At 41.9% G+C, this 18925-nt stretch overlaps 2 protein-coding genes across 2 annotated transcripts; one reads left to right on the top strand and one right to left on the bottom strand.

The window, feature by feature from the left end:
* Window positions 1-12389: 12389 nt before the first annotated feature.
* Window positions 12390-15447, top strand: LOC125201444 (multiple organellar RNA editing factor 2, chloroplastic-like). The gene is made up of 4 exons (XM_048099556.1): window positions 12390-12889; window positions 13170-13267; window positions 13370-13435; window positions 15086-15447. Exons 1-4 carry the CDS (start codon window positions 12477-12479, stop codon window positions 15226-15228), a joined length of 720 nt encoding a protein of 239 aa, XP_047955513.1. The 5' UTR covers window positions 12390-12476; the 3' UTR covers window positions 15229-15447.
* Window positions 15425-17966, bottom strand: LOC125201445 (exocyst complex component EXO84B-like). Its single transcript, XM_048099557.1, has 6 exons — window positions 17814-17966; window positions 17647-17744; window positions 16113-17589; window positions 15871-16041; window positions 15671-15791; window positions 15425-15576 (listed from the first exon to the last, which is right to left on the bottom strand). Exons 1-6 carry the CDS (start codon window positions 17964-17966, stop codon window positions 15425-15427), a joined length of 2172 nt encoding a protein of 723 aa, XP_047955514.1.
* Between the last annotated feature and the right edge of the window lie 959 nt (window positions 17967-18925).

Genomic DNA, 18925 nt, shown 5'->3' with positions numbered 1-18925 from the left:
AGACGAGGAAAACTCCCTTGCGAAAGAAGTGGCAGAGCTGAGGGTGAGGGTAAATCAAATGTATACATTGAGGAAGAAGATCCGGTTCCACCGACTTCCATAATCGCAATCACTAAACCCAACGCTGAAGCTGCTCCCGTTGAGGATGTCAACTACGTGCAGCAAGGAGGCGGTTGTCCCAACCGTTCATTCAATAACAACAAGTATCGCCCTAACCAGGGGGCGGTAATTACAACAATTATAATGGGAATCGTCCTCATCCCAACCTTTCGTACTCTAACAATAATTTCTTGCAGCCCCCTGCAGGATTTAATGTGGGAAAAGGTGGAGTTGCCGAGCCCACGAAGAAGGAGGAAAAGTATGAGGCAGGGATCATGAAAATTCTTGAAGTGCTAGTGCAAGATAAAAAGACCAACGACGCCAAGATCGGAGTTGTGGAGGCAAGGTTGACCAACCTCGAGGCTGGCATTACCACGCTTACAACTGCCGTCACCTCTATCAAGACGCAGATGGATCAAGTCCAACAAAAGATTGAGGAGGATGGGAAGGCAGCAGCGCGGGTAGCAGACATCAACAAAAAGTGGGTCACAAAGCAGAAAACAGGGGCAGAAAGCGGCTCTGAGGCACAAACCGGAGTCTGCCCGACGCCCAGCGGGCTGCTGCGGAGCCGGCAGAGGCACGTACGCCCAAGGATGCTCTCGTGCGTCATAATGGAATTGTGCTTCCGTTTCAGCCAAAGAGGAAGTTTAAGCTTGAGGAGCAATTTAAGCACTTCCTAAACATGTTCTGCAAAGTTTACATTAACATACCTCTCATTGAATCATTGCAGGAGATACCTAGGTATACAAAACTACTTAGGGAGGCCGTGATGCGAAAGAAGAAGCCTACGAAGGCCAATCTCAAGTTACCTCTTCATTGCAGTGAAATAATTCGACGGGAGAAAGCGGTGAAACAGAGGGATCCCGACCAGTTCATCATCAGGTGTTCGATTGGCCAAGAAAAAGTGGACAAGGCACTCTGTGATCTTGGAGCTAGTATCAACATCATGCCACTAAAGTACTACGAGAAGCTCAACATCGGGCCACTTATGATGGCAGACTGCACAATTAGGTTGGCCGATAACTCCGCAATTAAGGTAGTGGGCATGATTGAGGACGTATTGGTAAAAGTAGATGATTTCATTTTTCCCGCTGATTACATTGTACTTGATATGAAGGTTGATAAACATGTGCCACTAATCCTCGAACGAGATTTTCTCGCCACGAGCAAAGCACTTATTGATGTAGGTAGGGGGAAATCACGCTTAGCGACAATGCTAGCAAGTCTACCTACAAAATCGAGAGTGAGATGTTCAAGTACGAGGAGGCACAAAGGGCCAAGATGGAGTACGAGTGCAGGGTCGTGATGATGACAGATACCACTATGCCTAAAGGGCCAAAAGAAGGGGAGGATTGCTCTAACCCTTCTATCTTTGTCATTAATATAGTACCTCCAGCCCCGAAAAAGGGCAAGCCTAACCCCCCTAAAGTTACACCACAGGAAAAACCGAAGTGGAAGAAGAAGAAGAAGAAGAAGAAGAAGAAGAAGAAGAAGAAGAAGAAGAAGAAGGGTCCGTCACATGATGACCCCGAATTCTACGTGATCAAAACCGCGGAAAATACAAATGGTGGACAAAGATGGGAACGAAATTGATCCAATTCGCGGTTTTTAGCACAAAGGTCGTTGATCCGCCAAGCTAGTTGGGTAACTTCAAGTCGAGCCAACGACTCTAAAACAAAGGCGCGTGTTGGGAGGAAACCCAACGTATTTTCTCTTTATTTCCTTTAATTTTCCTTTATTTTCGAAAAAAAAATTGGTGATTGTTGCGTAATCCACAGCGGTCGCTGCCAGTTTGACACATGTGCAGGAACAGGGCCGGGCCCTAGGGCGGGCCGCAGCGTCTCGAAGGAGACCGCCGTCAAGCGAGAATCTGCAGCGGTCGCTGCGCGTTATGCAGCAGTCGCTGAGCGAGAGGCAGTGACGCGAAACTGCCATAAGAGTTGGTCTTTCTTTCTCTTTTCTTTATCTTTTCTCTCCATTCTCTCTTGCACACAACCCCCACTAGAAATTCTTTAACAATTCCACACATCCACACTCAAATTCATCCATTGCATCTCAATCTTCAAGTTTTCATCGTTCAAACCGCTCCAAACCAAGGTATGAATCCTAACTTAAATTTCTGAGTTTTTGCTTGAATTCTTCCAAGGATTTTGCATTATTTGATGATTTGTTCGGTTGGAAAGTTTGTTTTAGCATGAGGGATGAGTTTGATGTTGTTATTTCATGATTTCATTGGTTATATTTGTAAATTGGGTGATGAATTGTGTTTTTTTTTTTATAGTGAAATCCCTCCTTGATCTTTGTTGTTATACTTTGCAATCATGTTCATAACATTGTGAGGCTATTATTATTTCCATGATTTGCATTACATGAGTAGATAATAGGGATTGTTGGTTTCGTTGTTTATAATGATGCGTCTCTGCATGAGGGATTAATTCACGTCGGGGGATGGATTATAAGTGTTCTTTTGTGTTGATTTTGTTATACAAGTCTTCATGAATCACTCTAGAACACATGCTAGGTAGAAGCTTGCACAACATGATTTCTTTTTGGATTATTATTTGGTTGATAGCAAGTTTGGGGGGAAACCCGTGATTGTCACTTGTTTGGTGCTCTTTTTATTGAGCTTGGTTTTTTTTTATATAGGAAGATGACAACAAGAGGCAAGCCCGAGAACGCGAAGAGCTATGGGATTAGCCTTCCGTTGGAAGCACATAAGACGATGTGGAAGAAAGTCTTGGCTAGAGAGACTACGCCTTCGAGGTACCCACATTATCTTCCCCTCGCAACTTTGGGGATTATTGAAGACTTTTGGGCATTGTGCGACGTCAGTGAGGGGAATGGCTTCGGCCATATGTTTCGTGGGAGGTGTCCATCATACCGGAGACTCACTCTTGAGTTTTTAAGTACGCTTAAGGTCAACAAGGACCGCCACACCCGCATCCCCGATTCCATTGACTTCCGCCTCGGCAAACACAACCCACACATTCACGATGGCGGATTTGTGCGAGGTGTTCCAGTGCTACAACCCAACCCCGGCGAGGAGGTGGAGTATGACTACTCCGACATGTGGAGAGCGATGACCATCGAAGGGGAGAACTTCGTGACGGCCTATGCAAAGTCTTCCTCCATCCGCAACCCCATCCTTAGATACCTCCACCGGGTGATGACGCAGTTAATGTTTGCCCGGATTGACGGTGGGAGTGTCTCCCAAACCGAGATGGACGTGATTTGGAGCTTGCTCAACAAGAAGGGGATCAACTTTGGGATCCTCTTCACCATCTACGTCGACCGCATCTCCAAGAAGGACGAGAGCCCTATTTGTTGCGGTGGGTTGATCACGGCAATTGCCGAGTATGTTGGCATCCCGACGGTGGACTTCAATCCGGATATGGGTGAGATGTTCATCACCTATGAGGTTTTGTTCGCGGTGGGACTTTTGAAGACCGACTCGAGTGGCCAAGCATTCTTCCTACAGTCGGCACATGATCATTTTCCTGTTCCATTCCACAATTGACTAAGGTTGATACGTGGGACAACAAGTCCAATTGGAGGCTTGACACCGCGGCCCACCGGAGTGCAATAGAAGCTAACCCCATCGAAAGGGAGTTTAGGAGGCGGAACATTCCGCTGCGCGTCCCCAACTTCGAGCCGGAAGTTGATTCCACCTACGCCGCCATTGATGAATATATGGAGGGTGGAGAGCATTCGTATGATTAAGGAAGTGGGGTACCACCACCGCCGCCGCCTCAACATGAGGACAAGGAGGACGAAGTAGAAGGCCACCGCCGCCGCAATAGGAGGAACCGCCGTCGAGGCCGACCAGATCCACAAGAGGAGTTTCAAGCCAGTACTTCCGCCCAAATAGGAGAGGTGTTATCCTATCTGAAAAACATGTCCAACACTTGGGACAATCGTTGGGCAGAGCAGCAGCAGGTGAACAACTTCAACCAACAAGGTTGGTAGGCCCAAGGCGATTGGCGGGCGGCCGAGATGAACTTTTGGGAGGCTCAAAGGCTCGAGGATGTTCATCAACGACAACAACTTGCCGAGCTTCGCCAAATAGCCACGGAGGCTCAAGAGGAGCGTCAAACCATGAGGGGGGACATCACCTACCTCATCGGCGCCTTCGAGGACCTTAGTGCTCGTTTCCCTCCTCCCCAAGAATGATGAAGTCAAGCTCATGATTTTAAATGAGCACTTGTATCATTACTTTTTCTTTTAAGACAATTTGTTTTGAATGTTTTTGACAATGTTTGACTAAAATTTTGGTTATTTTATCTTGAATTTTCGTTTTTACGCCTTGAATATTTTTCGCAGGTTTCTGGACTCCCGCCAGCGACCGCTGCGTAGCCTGCAGTGGCCCGCTGGCCATTCGCTGGACCAATCTGACTCATCCACAGCGACCGCTGGAGGGCCCCAGTGACCGCTGCCCATTTCCATTTTCCAGCGCGTTTTTTGATCTTTTCGAATTTTCGCCACGTCCGGATCCCACGGGAGAATTTCAAGGAATCTTTATTGCTTTCTAGTTTACTCACGTCCCTACCGACTCTACAAACTTATTTTACACCTTTGTTGTAAATAATTTTGGGGGGATGAAGTGGTGGACCGTGAGTTTTAGGGTTTTTGTTTTGCTTTTGCTTAGGTTTTTGTTTTGTTTTTGCTTTATTTTGAAAGAAAACCCAAAGATGAATCCTTGTGAAAACCTTGAAAATGTCGTGAACTTAACATGAAGAACTTAGGAGCACGCATGCTTAGGGGACACACTTTAGATCGAGTTGCCAATGATATTACATTCCATCTATGTTTAAGTGTGGCTTAACGTTTTGATTTGATGGTTTGGTGAAAAGGTGCATAATTAGTGAATTGCTTGTTCACCTTGAATCATGCTTTTAACCTTGTGAGATTTGAGCTTTATATTCTTTCTTGTGTGATTTATCTGCATTCATGTATATGTTTCTAGAACTTGCTCCTAGTCTTGCCTAAGTTTACATAGTGTTTAAGTTGATTTAGGAGGATGTGTGGCCGTTTTTTCTAGCCTACTTTTTACCCAAAAATTTCGACCCTCTCAAAATTTTCACAATTTTTCCCTTTGGAGCCAATTTTGAGCCTTTAAGCCTATTCTTTGGAAGCCAAATTAAATGGGGACAATTCCTTGGGTTAGTATAGTTTCTATATCTTTTGTAAAGGAATTGGAGAAATAAGGAGAAAAGTTGAGAAAAGTAATGTGCTTAAATGTAGAAAAAAGTACAAGTTGTGAAATAGTGAAAAAATTCAAATAAATATGTGCTTCATCTAGAAAGGATGAGTACGAAAAAAAAAAAGGAAAAAAAAGTTGTGAAAGGTTGTGAAAAGAAAAGAAAAATAAATCAAAAGTTTGGAAAGTGAGTGAAGGAGAAAAATAATGAGATAAAAGTGTCTTAGGTTTTAGAAAAGTGGAGTCAATTTAACTCTACTTGTGATATTTTTATGTTTAGTCACTTTTTAGCCAAATATTCCTCACCTACCAAAGAGCCTACATTACAACAAAAAAGAAAGACCTTTCGGACTTTTGATGCTTAATCACATCTAGTAGAAGAGGGATTAGACTTTGAGCAAGCCTATGGTAAACTCTGTGTGATGCATGATGTGAGTGATATACACTTGACCTATATACACTTTGAGAGTGAGAGAAAGAACACTTCCCATCTTTGGAAGTTTGCCACATGTGAGTGCTTTGGGGGAGTTGATATGCTCGGATTTTGCACTATTTTAGGACCCTTATTTGGTATGTTCTTAGTGTCTAAACCATGATTCATGTCTATATTTCGTATATTTTATCTATTATGGTATTTTGACATGTTTTGTGAGAATTGTGCATATTTGAGTCAAAAAGATAGGAAAAAGTCGAAGATGGAATTCTGGAGCGTTCAAGACGCCCAGCGGCCCAGTGCGTGTGTCACAGCGACCGCTGGCCCACAGCGGCCGCTATGCCTGAAGCGGTCCGCTCCAGAAGAGTTGTACTAAAAAGTCTGAAGACGCCCAGCGACCGCTGGGGCATGTGCAGCGACCGCTGCAGGATGTGCAGCGACCACTACCCAAATCCACAGAGGCTTCGGACAATCCACAGCGACCTCCGGCTAAGGCGGAGCAGTCCACTGCGAGAAGGCGGTGCACGAATTTAATCAGATTTTCTCCTGATTTTACCAAGAGTAGCCAATCTTTTCCTATCCTCCATAGGATTCGACTTACTCCCTATATATACTCCCTTAAACCTCTTCATTCAACAACAACTACTTACACTCTTTGCTTCACAATTCTAGAGCGAAAATATTTGAGAATTCATCACTGTGCAAGAGGTTGAAGACGAAGTCAAGTGAAGATCAAGGCTACAGGATTCTACCTTTGGGTTTTATCACTTTAGTTCTTATGTTTACATTGTTTTCCCTTCAAACTATGTTTTTAGATTATTATGTCATGTGTAACTAAATTCATAGGATTCTAGGGATGTGTTAGTAACATACTCTTGGTTTATACAATTCCGTTTTCTATTTAATATCCGTTTTGTTTATACTTCGTTTCTTCCTTATTTGTTCTGTAATACTGTATGTTTGAGTGACACATTCGATGTTGATCCGCTATAACTTGCTACATAATCATGAGAGGAGGTTGGCGAGTTAGATCCACTTAATAGACACTACAATTAGCTTCCTTTAAAACGGCACTGTTAATTGAGAGAGTGAGGACTTTTCAAGGGTCTTAGGAGCTTCTAGGAGTTTAGAATCTAGGATTGAAAACCCTAATGTTAGTAATCTACGCTTGTACCGCATGAGCATAACTTATGTGACTCGTCCTATCGAAGTATAGACTGTGCTAGGGTAATGTAGAAGAAATATGTATAATCATAGTTGTGAACGCACATCCCTGGAATTCTCTTATCTCATCTATTCGATCTCTAGTTTGTGCTGCATCCATCCGCTTTCTGTTTTTAGTTTAATTGATTTCGCAAAATTCTCTGGTTCTCCAAATAGTAAAAGAAGCTTAGTAGAAGATAGCCAATTGGTGATCTTATTCCCCGTGTTCGACAACCCGGTACTGACCTTTAGCTATACTAGATCTACCATGTATACTTGCAGGTATTTTTAGTGCTAATAAAAAGTGCATCAAGGGTGTGTGAATTTGTTGAATATTTTGAGTGGGGGTCGTGTGCAAGAGAGATTGGAGAGAAAAGATGAAGAAAAGAGAAAGAAAAACTAACTCTTATAGCAGTCTTCGCGTCACTGCCCCTCGCGCAGCGACTGCTGCAGGCCCACGCAGCGACCGCTATGGCCCTCCCTAGGGCCTGGCCCTATTCCTGCACACGTGTCAAACTGGCAGCGACCGCTGTGGATTATGCAGCGTTTGCCGTTTAGAATTTTATTTTATTTTTAAAAAAAAGGAATTACGAAAATCAAGAGAAAATAAAAGAAAGTAAAATATTGGGTTGCCTCCCAACAAGCGCCTTTGTTTTGAAGTCGTTGGCTCAACTTGAAATTACCCAACTAGCTAGGTGGGTCGATGACCCTTGTACTAAAAACCGCGAATTGGATCAATTTCGTGCCCATCTTTCTCCACCATTTGTACTTTCCCGTCACGGTTTTGATCACGTAGACTTCAGGGTCATCTTGTGACGGACCCTTCTTCTTTTTCCCCTTCGGCTTTCCCTGGGGTGCAAAGAGTGTAAAAAATTATGTATAAATGAAGAGGTTTAAGGGGGTATATATAGGGAGTAAGTCGAATCGTATTGATGGAAGGAAAAGATTGGCTAATCTTGGTAAAATTTGGAGAAAATCTAATTAAATCCGTGCACCGCCTTTTCGCAGCGGACTGTTGCGCCTTGGCCAGCGGTCGCTGTGCGTTGTCCTAAGCCTCTGCGGATTTGGGTAGCGGTCGTCTGCAAATTAGTCCAATGGCTACGGGATTCTCTCGAGCGGTCGCTGCACACGTCCCAGCGGTCGCTGGGCGTCTTCAGACTTTTCAGCACAACTTTTCCGGAGTGGGCCGCTTCAAGCATAGCGGTCGCTGCGACACACACAGCGGGCTGCTGGGCGTCTTAAACGCGCCAGAATTCCATCTTCGACTTTTTCCTATCTTTTTGGCTCAAATATGCACAGTTCTCACAAAACATGTCAAAATACCAAAATAGATAAAAATATGTGAAAGATGGACATGAATTGCGATTTAGACACTAAAAACAGACCAAATAAGGGCCCTAAAATAGTGCAAAATCCGAGTGTATCAATCACCGACCGCCTAACGCTAGCTTTGAGTGACTTAATCCCAGTTATAAATCATTACCTGACTTCTTTCTATGCCATGTGCAAAGTTGTAGGGGGGGTTACATTGTGTGTCTACTTGCAACTATTTTCTGTGAAGGTTAATTTTTCGGCATGGATGCTAAGTCGTGTTACAACTATTGCTTTGTAGATATAGGTTATACATTGTTAAGCACTTTGGCTATAGTATCTGTACTACCGATTATCCTTGCGCCATTAACTAGCAATCCACAACCACAACCCAAATTAATGATGAAGTAATAGTTCCAAACAGTATGAGTTAAGGTTGCTACCTTGCTTGTGTGGTTGTCTATTTGTACCTCTCCTTACCTTGCTTGTGTGGTTGTCTATTTGTACCTCTCCTTGCGTTGCTCACTTGTTTGTAAATTCTCAGGCTTGTTAAATTGTGTGTTGAAGTGATTATACCCTGCTCGGTAGAGTTGTTACTTAACCAAAGATAAATTAATGATACCAACGCGTTCCACGAATTATGCTGCTATTATACATGATGTTTGAGGATATTTTGTTGCTATATCGAGTAAGACGATGACTCTTATACATCAATATAAGTGTGTGCATTCTACACGGAAAAATGGAGGATTATCGAGCATGCATTGGTTCAGCATCCCGCACAAGATCCCAATATAGTTCTAGTGCTTGAATCGCCTACCAAATGTGTCGAATGCTGATTGAGTCTCCAATCTGCATATGGACCTTAACTCGTTCAGTAGATTATGTCATATATTCAGTGAGCTAGGGGGACTGACAATGGGAAAATGCATAGGGATGGAAGAACAAGTGGCTATATTTATGTCCATCCTAGCGCACCATAAACAAAACCACATTTCGCGGTTTTATTTCTGGTGTCGGGTGGAACAGTTCCTTATTATGTGCATAAGGTTTTATGTGTTGTACTTAGTTTACACTCTCTCCTCCCATCGAAGCCCATACCGATCCCCGATGATTGCACGGACCACCGCTGGAAATGGTTTAAGGTAAAATAGTTACCTCTCTTCATAGTTTTTGGCATCTGTTCTATTTTTTAAATTGAATGCATTCGTCACTTTATGTTTTGCAATAACACTTCCTAAGCTGTATTATTTTTTTGATACGGATATCTAGGTGCTCTTGACGATACCCACATCAATGTATTAGTAAGCAACAAAGACAAACCTAGGTGTAGAACCCGTAAAGGACAGAAGTTCATTTACTAGCTCTCTGCCCGGGAAGGGTCTGCCGGCGACTCCCATGTTCTCAGAGATGCATTAGCGTGGAGCAATGGGTTGAAATTACCCCTGGGTACACCATATGTGCACCATACTTAATCTACACAGTTTATTCCCATGCTTTGAAAACTGCACATGTTTTTTAAGTGCCACTGACTATATTTTCACATTTTCTATCTAGGTTGTTATTATCTATGTTATAATGCATATGCTAATAGCAACGAGTTTCTAGTTCCCTACAAGGAGTTCGATATCATCTGAAAGAGTTCGGTCCAGGTACAGAGACACCACCACAAAATCTAAAGGAAATATTCAACATGCGCCATACAAAGGTAAGGAGTATCATAAAACGGGCTTTGCAGTCTTGAAAATGTGGTGGGGAATACTCCGAAGCACCTAGTTTTATCCAATTCAGACTCAAATTCGGTTGATCATGGCCTGCTTCCTACTACACAATTTCATCCGCCGCAAGATAGAGATCGCTCCGATGGAACTTGAACTAGACGGCACTGCATCGAGCACGAACCAAGAAGAGGAGAACAATAGCGGAGTGGATGCAGTTACACAATAGCATTGTAATAAACATGTGTAATAACTTTTATCTAAATGTCATGTTTTATTTCCAAGCTTGTGTTTTTTGTTATGTCCTCAAACAAAAGTGTGAACTATTTCAAGTAATTGGGCAAGCCACGTGATGTCATGGATGATTTATTGTACAATTTCTAAATTCCAGGTTGTTTATATATCTTCATTTTAGCTTTTATGTGTTTCGGCAAAATGAACCCCATCAATAACACGCTGGAATGTTGTCGCGGCTGCGGGAAAATAAAGTTTAGGTACGCAGGAAGGTCAGCCATGAATGTCGGGCGCTACTACTTGAAGGTGCCCTGACAATGGTAAATACCTTAGGGCTCCATTTGTTTGGCATGCATTATGGCTTGGGAAAGTAATCTAATTCCCCATTATTAAAAATCTATGTTTGGTTCAATAAAAAAAATAGGGAAAGTAATATAATTCCTAAATTTGGGGAAAGTAGGGCCAAAATATTAGATTCTGATTCCTCAGCAAAACCTTGTTATTCTTTTTCCTAAACTTGGGGATTTTAAAAGATACGGAAAACAAAAGAACGAAAAATCTCTTCTCTTCTTCTGCTCTATTTATTAGCGTCTTCTCTATGATCATTCTGCTCATTTTTCGATCTGCAACTCTTCAGAATTTCGTTCCAATCCTTCATCAACAAGTAAGATTTCTGTTTTCCGACAAATTTGGTTCATATTTTTATAATTTCACATTATCTTGTGTGTTTTTCGTTCTCTCTGATTTTGTAATTGGATTGATTTTCTCTCTTTGATGTGTTGCAAAGTAATAGTGAGTGAATAATGATCAATGATTTTGTATATGTAGGTGGGTGCATCTAACAATTTTGGAATCCTCGCTCCACGTCCTTCCGTGCAGACTCTTGTCGCTGTGCAAAAAGGCCTCTCCTTGCAACCGTTGGGCAGGAGATTGTCTTAAAGAAAACTAGTCATCTCGGGTATATGCCATCAACTAAGTAGTACCCCATATGATGCTGCCGTCTGTTGGCAGTGAACTTGACAACCGGACAATTGTCATTGCATTGTTCGGTGAAGAGACTCGACGTGTTCAGCACGTTGATGTTGTTATTTGACCCCGTCGCGCCAAAGTGAGCATGTCAAATCAAAAGACGGTGGTCAACGATGCTTCAAGGACCATCGTCGGGTGGGTAGCCTTATTATACCCACTGGTGAATTGGCTTCTCCACGCTGCCGGACAATTCTTCCACTCCCAGTGCATACAATCAATGATCCCTAACATTCCAGGAATGTCGTGCACCCTATCGTGCATCCTCATCAGGAACTGACAATCTTCGGCATTCGGCTTGCGCAAATATGTGGCGCCGAAGGCGTCAATCATGCTCTCACAAAATTTTACCAGACACTCCCGGCCAGTTGTATCCCCTACGTGAAGATACTCGTCGAACATGTCCGTTGTGGTACCCTAAGCCAACTGACGAAGCACAATCGTGCACCTCGTGAGCGGGGATAGACCGCTTCTATGGGCCGCATCTTGCCGCAGCTGGAAGTACTTGTCGCGCGCCTCCAACGCGTGAACAATCTGGATAAATAGTTTTCGCCGCATCCTAAACCGTCGGTCCCCACCAGGGCTCATCGGCGAAGTAGTCCTCGAACATATGTTGCTGAGCTAGGTCATGCTCTCGACGGATGGATGGGCCTCGAGACCTGCTGTTCAGCCTGCTCTTGCTCTTGTATTGCACGAATACCTGCGAGAATCTGGTTCCCGAAAGCAAACATCGCGTGTTCCATAGCCCGACTCATATCTTCCTCGGGAAACAATTTGGAAAAGTGAGTGAAAGAGAGATATTGGAATGGAGAGATGTTGTGTGAGGGTTGAGAGATGTATGAGAGTTGTGTGAAAAATGAGTGAAAATAAATTATGTTTATAGAAAGAAAATTTTAAAAAAAAGGAAAACTCATTGATCGGGCTCGACGCTGCAATGGATACCCGATCAGGCGCCGGATGAATCGGGTGCGAGATTGGGACGACCGATATTTCGGTCGCACGGCCCGCTTGCAGTGAATGCCCGAGGACGCCCCAGCCCGATCTCGGGCGATCAGGCATTCAATCAGACATCGATGCTCTAATAGAAAAAAATGAATTAAAGAGGGGAAAAAATAATACGACAAAATACGAAATATCGTAGTTTCCATCACACATTCACAAAACTGCAACTCGATAAATACTCCCGTTTCGTTTCCCCTTTTATCCAAAACCCATCCCATAAACCCTAACTCAGAGTTCTTCTCCACCCACATTCATGGCCGCCACTATCGCCCGATCGATCCTCACCAGCCGGTCAGCCGCCGCCTTTCTCCCCAAACGCCTGCATTTTTCCACCGTCTCCGGTCTCCCGCCCCTCCCCGGCTTTGGCCGCGTCCGAATTTCCGCTCTTCGCGCAGCTGCACCCGCCATATCCCATTCGATTCGCGTGCTTTCTCCCGCCAGAGCCAACACGGTCCGATGCCGAGTCAACCGATCTGGCTCCTCATACTCGCCTTTGAACTCCGGTTCGAACTTCAACGACCGCCCGCCCACGGAGATGGCGCCGCTCTTCCCTGGCTGTGACTATGAGCACTGGCTTATTGTGATGGATAAGCCCGGCGGTGAAGGCGCTACCAAACAGCAGATGATTGATTGCTACATTCAAACCCTAGCTAAAGTACTTGGAAGGTTAATTTTATGATATTCCCTGATTCCCTAATAATTGAATTTAATTTTTTGTTTCATTTTCCGCCTTGCGTTGTTACGAAGCTGTAGTTATTACTTGATTTCTGGTTTGCGTATGCTACTTTATAATCAATATAGGAGTACTATGTTAAAACTGGGCTCTTGTCTCTTTTATGAATGTTGAATTTTAAATTTTTTCCTTTGATTTTTCTTATTAATCTTTGTTCGTGTGATGTGTACTTTAATGATAATGCTCGATGTTTAACAATTGTGCTTCTTGCAGTGAGGAGGAGGCTAAGAAAAAGATTTATAACGTGTCATGTGAGAGGTACTTTGGGTTTGGATGTGAAATTGATGAGGAAACCTCCAACAAGCTCGAAGGTTGGTGCTTAATTTTCTTGACTTGAAGTTGGTTTATCCATTGCGCTTTTAATTATCTTCTTTTGCTTTGATTATATTTTGTTGATCCCTTTGTCTATGCAGGTTTGCCTGGTGTTCTATTCGTTCTCCCCGACTCTTATGTTGATGCTGAAAACAAGGACTATGGAGGTAAATCTTCTAAATGTTTATAATATTATACTAGTACTATTCTTTCGAATTTTGGAGTATAGATATTTGTTTGCATGCACTGTTGGAGAGGTTGCATAGTTGCTGCTTACATAGAAAAGTTGTCTTCTGAAGTCTACCTTTAACTTTAAATCAGAAATCTCTAGCATATACTACTATTCACCAATATTGGAGGCATTACATTGATACATGGTATCTGAAGTTTAGGGAAAACCTCTTCGTTTAGGCTTGAGTATGTTTCTATGCTGATTCATTCATGCTGTTTTTACTTATTTTCTTCTATTCTAAATGGTTGAGCGTCGACTCTCATATTATAGTATCATCCATGTAAATTTTAATTTAATAGATTCAGTTTTAGTCCAGAACTATGAAAATTTATTTTTGTCTTCCTAATTATGAAGTGTCACTTTTTTTTCCTCTTTAAACCTTTATCTGAACCAAAAGGTTGCAGATCTTATGATAAAAATTAACAATGTTCTAAGATGTATTTTGAGCTTGAGAATTATGCAAGTCCTAAATTCTTAGTCGCATCTAAAATTTAAGTATCATTTGCTAAGTACCCCTTTATCCAAAATGTAAAATATGTTTTTGAATTTTTTTTCATGAAGTTATTTACTCACTCCAAAAAGATATGTTTAGAAGGTGAACTTCACTAATGTCCTGGATCATTCTTCATTAGCTAATCAATTAAGGACTGATGTTTGGTCCAGATTTAAATATGCTATCTCACATCTTTGATCTTTCGTTAATTGATTTTCTTTGCTGTGTCCAATACAACATCCAATCTTAATATTGGGACTTGTATGTGTGGAGCAGTTTCATTTCAAGTTAAACATATTTGCTTTTATAGAATCTCTTACTAATTTAGTCTGAGAAATGGCATTGAGTAGTGATATTGTGTACAGTTTATCATCAATTAAAATCATGTGATAATCTTAATTTGGGGGTAATGGGGGGTCATTCATCTATGTCAATAGTGAAGTGTTTACTATACTTTAATGGGGGGTCATTCATCTATGTCAATAGTGAAGTGTTTACTATACTTTTATCTTATAGTTATATTCTAATGTATGGGCATCCATATTTTTTTTTAAAATTTAATTATAAATAATCCAAGTCCAAAACACTGAAAGATTATAAGGTACTCCACTACTTATTTTGAATATGTGATTAGTTGTTTCTACTTGACAACTCGAGCAAAATCAAAAGTTGTTGTTAATTGACATTGTCCTAAGATTTGGTATGTAAATATACTTAATTTACATACAATGAAATAAATCTTGAGAATCAGTTGTCTAATACTCCATCTTAAAAAGGCAAGAGATATTTATCCAAATTAGAATATAGTACTTATAATCTGAAGCTTTTTGATTTTCTGTCTTGGTTAAAAGATGTCAATCCCCCTAGTTATTTCTTAAGCACTTGTGTGTAGATAAGTTTTGTTTCAAGTTCAATCCTAGTTATGTGTTAAGCACTCATGTGTGTATTGTATGTAAGTTTCGTTTCAAGTTCAATGCAATAGGCTAATAGGAGTATTATAGAACTTGAAATTGTGTAATTAACATTAGTAGGCCAAACCATCATACAAAATCCAACCTTGACTTGAATATATTTGTGTATTTGGTTTGACAGCTGAGCTATTTGTTAACGGAGAGATAGTTCAACGGTCTCCAGAGAGGCAGAGGAGAGTGGAGCCTGTGCCTCAGAGAGCTCAAGACAGACCAAGATACAATGACAGAACACGTTACGTCAGGCGCCGTGACAATATGAGGTGAAGAATGAGTGTCTCTTTGACAGGAGATCCGACCATGTGAGATTTGGATGAAGGCTCTACTATGCTAATAACTTGTATAAAGTTGGATCTGTCATTATTCCAATGGATTTGGTGCTTGGTTTCTGATAATTTGGATTTTATCCTCATATGTAGTTTGAAAAAGTAGTCTAAAAATGTGTGAAGTTATCTGCTGCTTATCAAATTTCGGTGTTTGTTTGAATGGCATTTTCAATCACTGATTCATGCGAGGATCCTTCTTCGTCTGCTGCATCCTCATTTTCAAGAAGTTGTTGCAGCTTCTGAAGGGCTGCGGTAGCCATGTTTGCAGGCCACTCATCGTCATTCGAATCTCTGTCAAATTCCGACTATATATAAACACGATGACTAACAATGAGTAATTCTACAAATTTATGGGCATATTGTTCACCTTAGAGGGCTCAGACCAGCCGAAAGGAAGGATGTTTCGACATGAAATATCATGTTGTCTGAGATGGTCTTCGCCTTTTCTGATAAGTAATCACCATGTCTTGCCATTTCCACCAGAAATTGAGTGTCCAAAATGAACTGTTTTTTATGAAACACAAAATTGGTTTATATGCAAAACTAGGAGTAATTATAACCAAGAAAAGGTAAGCATATATACCTGCACAAATTTTGTGCGATTGAGAAGCAAGTTCTCTGTTATTGTCCAAATTTCAGATTTAGTGGAGATCCACTCGAATGTTGCGTCCATCACCTCCGAGAAGAGGCTCATCAGCCATCCCACGTCGATGCATTCGAGCTTCTCTAGTTTCTTTATCTCCAAATACAATTCCTGGTGATGTAGATCATGCACCACAATGTTCAATATTGTTTGCTTAATTGAAGACCAAAACATAAGCATACCAGGTATGGAACAGATGGAGTCAGATCAAGATATCTACAGCTATCGTCGGGAATCTCTGGACTGGATTCATGGCCAGCATTTGGTGAGAAGATGTTCGATATGAAATGATCAAGAAAGTAGGATTTGAGCCGACTGTAAATGTCCTGTACGAGTGTTGCGTAGCTGTCCATCTCGAATTCCAGCTGGTGGACGCCATCAAAGAGGTTTCGGATGATGCTCGAGGAAAATTGCACCAATGTAGACAGATTGGCTAGAATGATAACTCCTTGAGTGGGAGTTTCTGGCAAGTTGATCTTGAACCCTTCTTTCTCCACAGCGTCTGTGTCACCAGTGATGGCACTTTCGAGTATGACAACGTAAGCTGTCAATAAGTCCATGATTCCTTTCAGAACCGAGCTCTCCATTTCAAACGCGATCAGAGGTGAAATCTCCTCCGCGACAGACTGGAACAATGTCACGAACTTCCTGCCACTGTTGGTGAGATAGAAGCATTCAGGGTGTTGATCAATGATGGCGCTACTCGTTCCTGTCATGATTCCCGATACGTAGTATCTGTCTAAAACCCATGTGTCAGTAGAGGCAACCACACTCATGACTCTACTCAAATGGTCTATGTGGAGCTGCATGACTCCCTCTATATAGGGGCGAACGAGCTCCAAGAACGAATGCTTCACGAGGATTCTCTGAGTCTCCAGCAGCGAGCAATATGAGATCCCTATCCTCAAAGCATCAACAGCTGCGGACAACCTACCACTTATGTCGGAGATGGACTCAATGTACCTGACGAAGCAAGCAGCAAACAGTCCCATCTCTTCTGCTGCCCACCGAGTTAGCTCCAAAGAGTAAGGGTGCGTTTCTCCATTCAACGAGACATAACTCCTCACAGCTTGAGAGATCATTGAACACACACATTTTGCCACTTGTTGAATATACAACACATTTGGAAATAATCCCTTTGAAGGTTGCAGATTGTATACACCAGAAGCAATCCTTGAGTGATAGTACTGAAGCAGCAGCTCGTTTGCAAGATGATTTTCTCCGAGTTGGCACAATCCGAGCAGTGCCTTCTGCAGCTCCGGTGCAGGCACCCGCGGATGTCTAGCTACCAGCGTGAGCTGGTCAGCAAGGGCAGACCGTTTTCCAGATATAGTCGACTTATAAGACATTATTTGTTCCGAAGAATATTCATCTGGCCGTAGATACTGGACATACTCGCTCTCCACTTCGAGCAGAGCCAGGGCATCATCTAGCCTTCGCTCAGAGACGAGAGAATCCAAGATATCGGACACATTCTGTGCATGCACGTCCAATACAGTCATTTCAACAGGCAGAGTTTCTCGAAGCATGGTAGTATCATCAGACACAAGAGTTGAGTAGATTTTATCACTAAAATCTTGAACAAGCCTCTTTTGCAATGAAGCCTGGCTTTTCAATCCCAGCAATTCAGTTTGCAAGACTTGTATGTCTTTCATTATCCTGCATTACTCAATTTTAGTTCATAACTATGACCAAGTATCGAATGGTGGGACTTACATGAGGAAGGCAGAGTAGTTTGAAAAGATATTCTTCTGAAAATCGTGATCCGATTCTTGCTTGATCTCGAGAAGTTCAGAACAAAGATGTTGGACACCCTGTGATACAAAGAAGAAAAAGGCAGTCAGTTGAAATGATTAATGGAGAAATGTTTTTGAGAGAGTGACCTTTGCAGTCATGGAGTGGAGGTGAGGCTGGTCGTCGTCGTCGGTGTGAAGGGAAGAGGAATCGGCAGTGGTGTGACCCTCGGACGAGGAATCGTCGGCCATTTCTTGCCTGTGATCTCTGAAGCGAAATCTAGGCCTGGAGGTGGAGTCCATTGGTATGATGAATTATAATTTGTTGAGGAAATTTTGGAGAATAAATTGATTTGTAGATAGGACATAGATGTCGCTTTCTCGTTGTCAATGTTAGGGAAATGCTTTGGTTTGTTCGTTGAAAGAACAATTGCAGGCCAAAGAGAGCCGGCTTTGCCTTGTTCTTAAACTTGACCGTGTTGTACAAAGAAATCCCGCGCCATTTCCACTTTTAAAATATTTTACAGAAAATTTGGATAAAATATACTCTCTCTGTGTAAAATGAATTGGTTTCATTTTTTCATTTCCATTTGTCCACCGGAATTAGTTTTATAGTAGTTACTAAAAATATAAATTACTCTCTCTGTTCCTGATTAGGAGTCACACTTTGATCGGACACGAGTTTTAAGAAATATGAAGAAAAGTTAGTTGAAAAAGTTAGTGGAATGTGGGGCTCATTTTTTTTATATTGGTTTTATTATAAAATGTGAGTGAATTGAGTTAGTGGAATGTGGGACTTAATTACTATTTACGGCAAAAATGAAGTGTGACTCTTAATTAGGGACGGACCGGAATAAAAAAGTGCGACTCTTAATCAAGGACGGAGGGAGTAATTCCTAATTTATTAATTAATTTTCTTTTGTTATTTTCTCACCTTCGTTGTCCACATTTTTTATTTTCCTCTCACACTATCAATTTCACATTAACATTCATGCTGTCATCAATATGAATATTTTTTTTGTTCACACATTTCTATGTATTAAAATGTTATAAGTATATTCTATCAATGAGTTGTATTGCCAGAGTGGAGCTATAGTAACCTTGAACTCACGAGTTCAAATCTCTCCGCCGGATCATGCAAACTCATGCCTTTGCCGACTTGGCCTCGATTTTTAGTATTGTCTCCGCCTCAAGCATTACCTCTTCTACCTTGAGCACCTTTCTTGAACCCCAACGATCCATGGACCTAGGAAGTTGGAATC

Source organism: Salvia hispanica, chromosome 1 (genome assembly GCF_023119035.1).
Source record: "Salvia hispanica cultivar TCC Black 2014 chromosome 1, UniMelb_Shisp_WGS_1.0, whole genome shotgun sequence".
NCBI classification, from domain to species: domain Eukaryota; kingdom Viridiplantae; phylum Streptophyta; class Magnoliopsida; order Lamiales; family Lamiaceae; genus Salvia; species Salvia hispanica.
The sequence above is the reverse complement of the archived record's forward strand: the minus strand, read 5'-3'. Positions and strand labels throughout refer to the sequence as shown.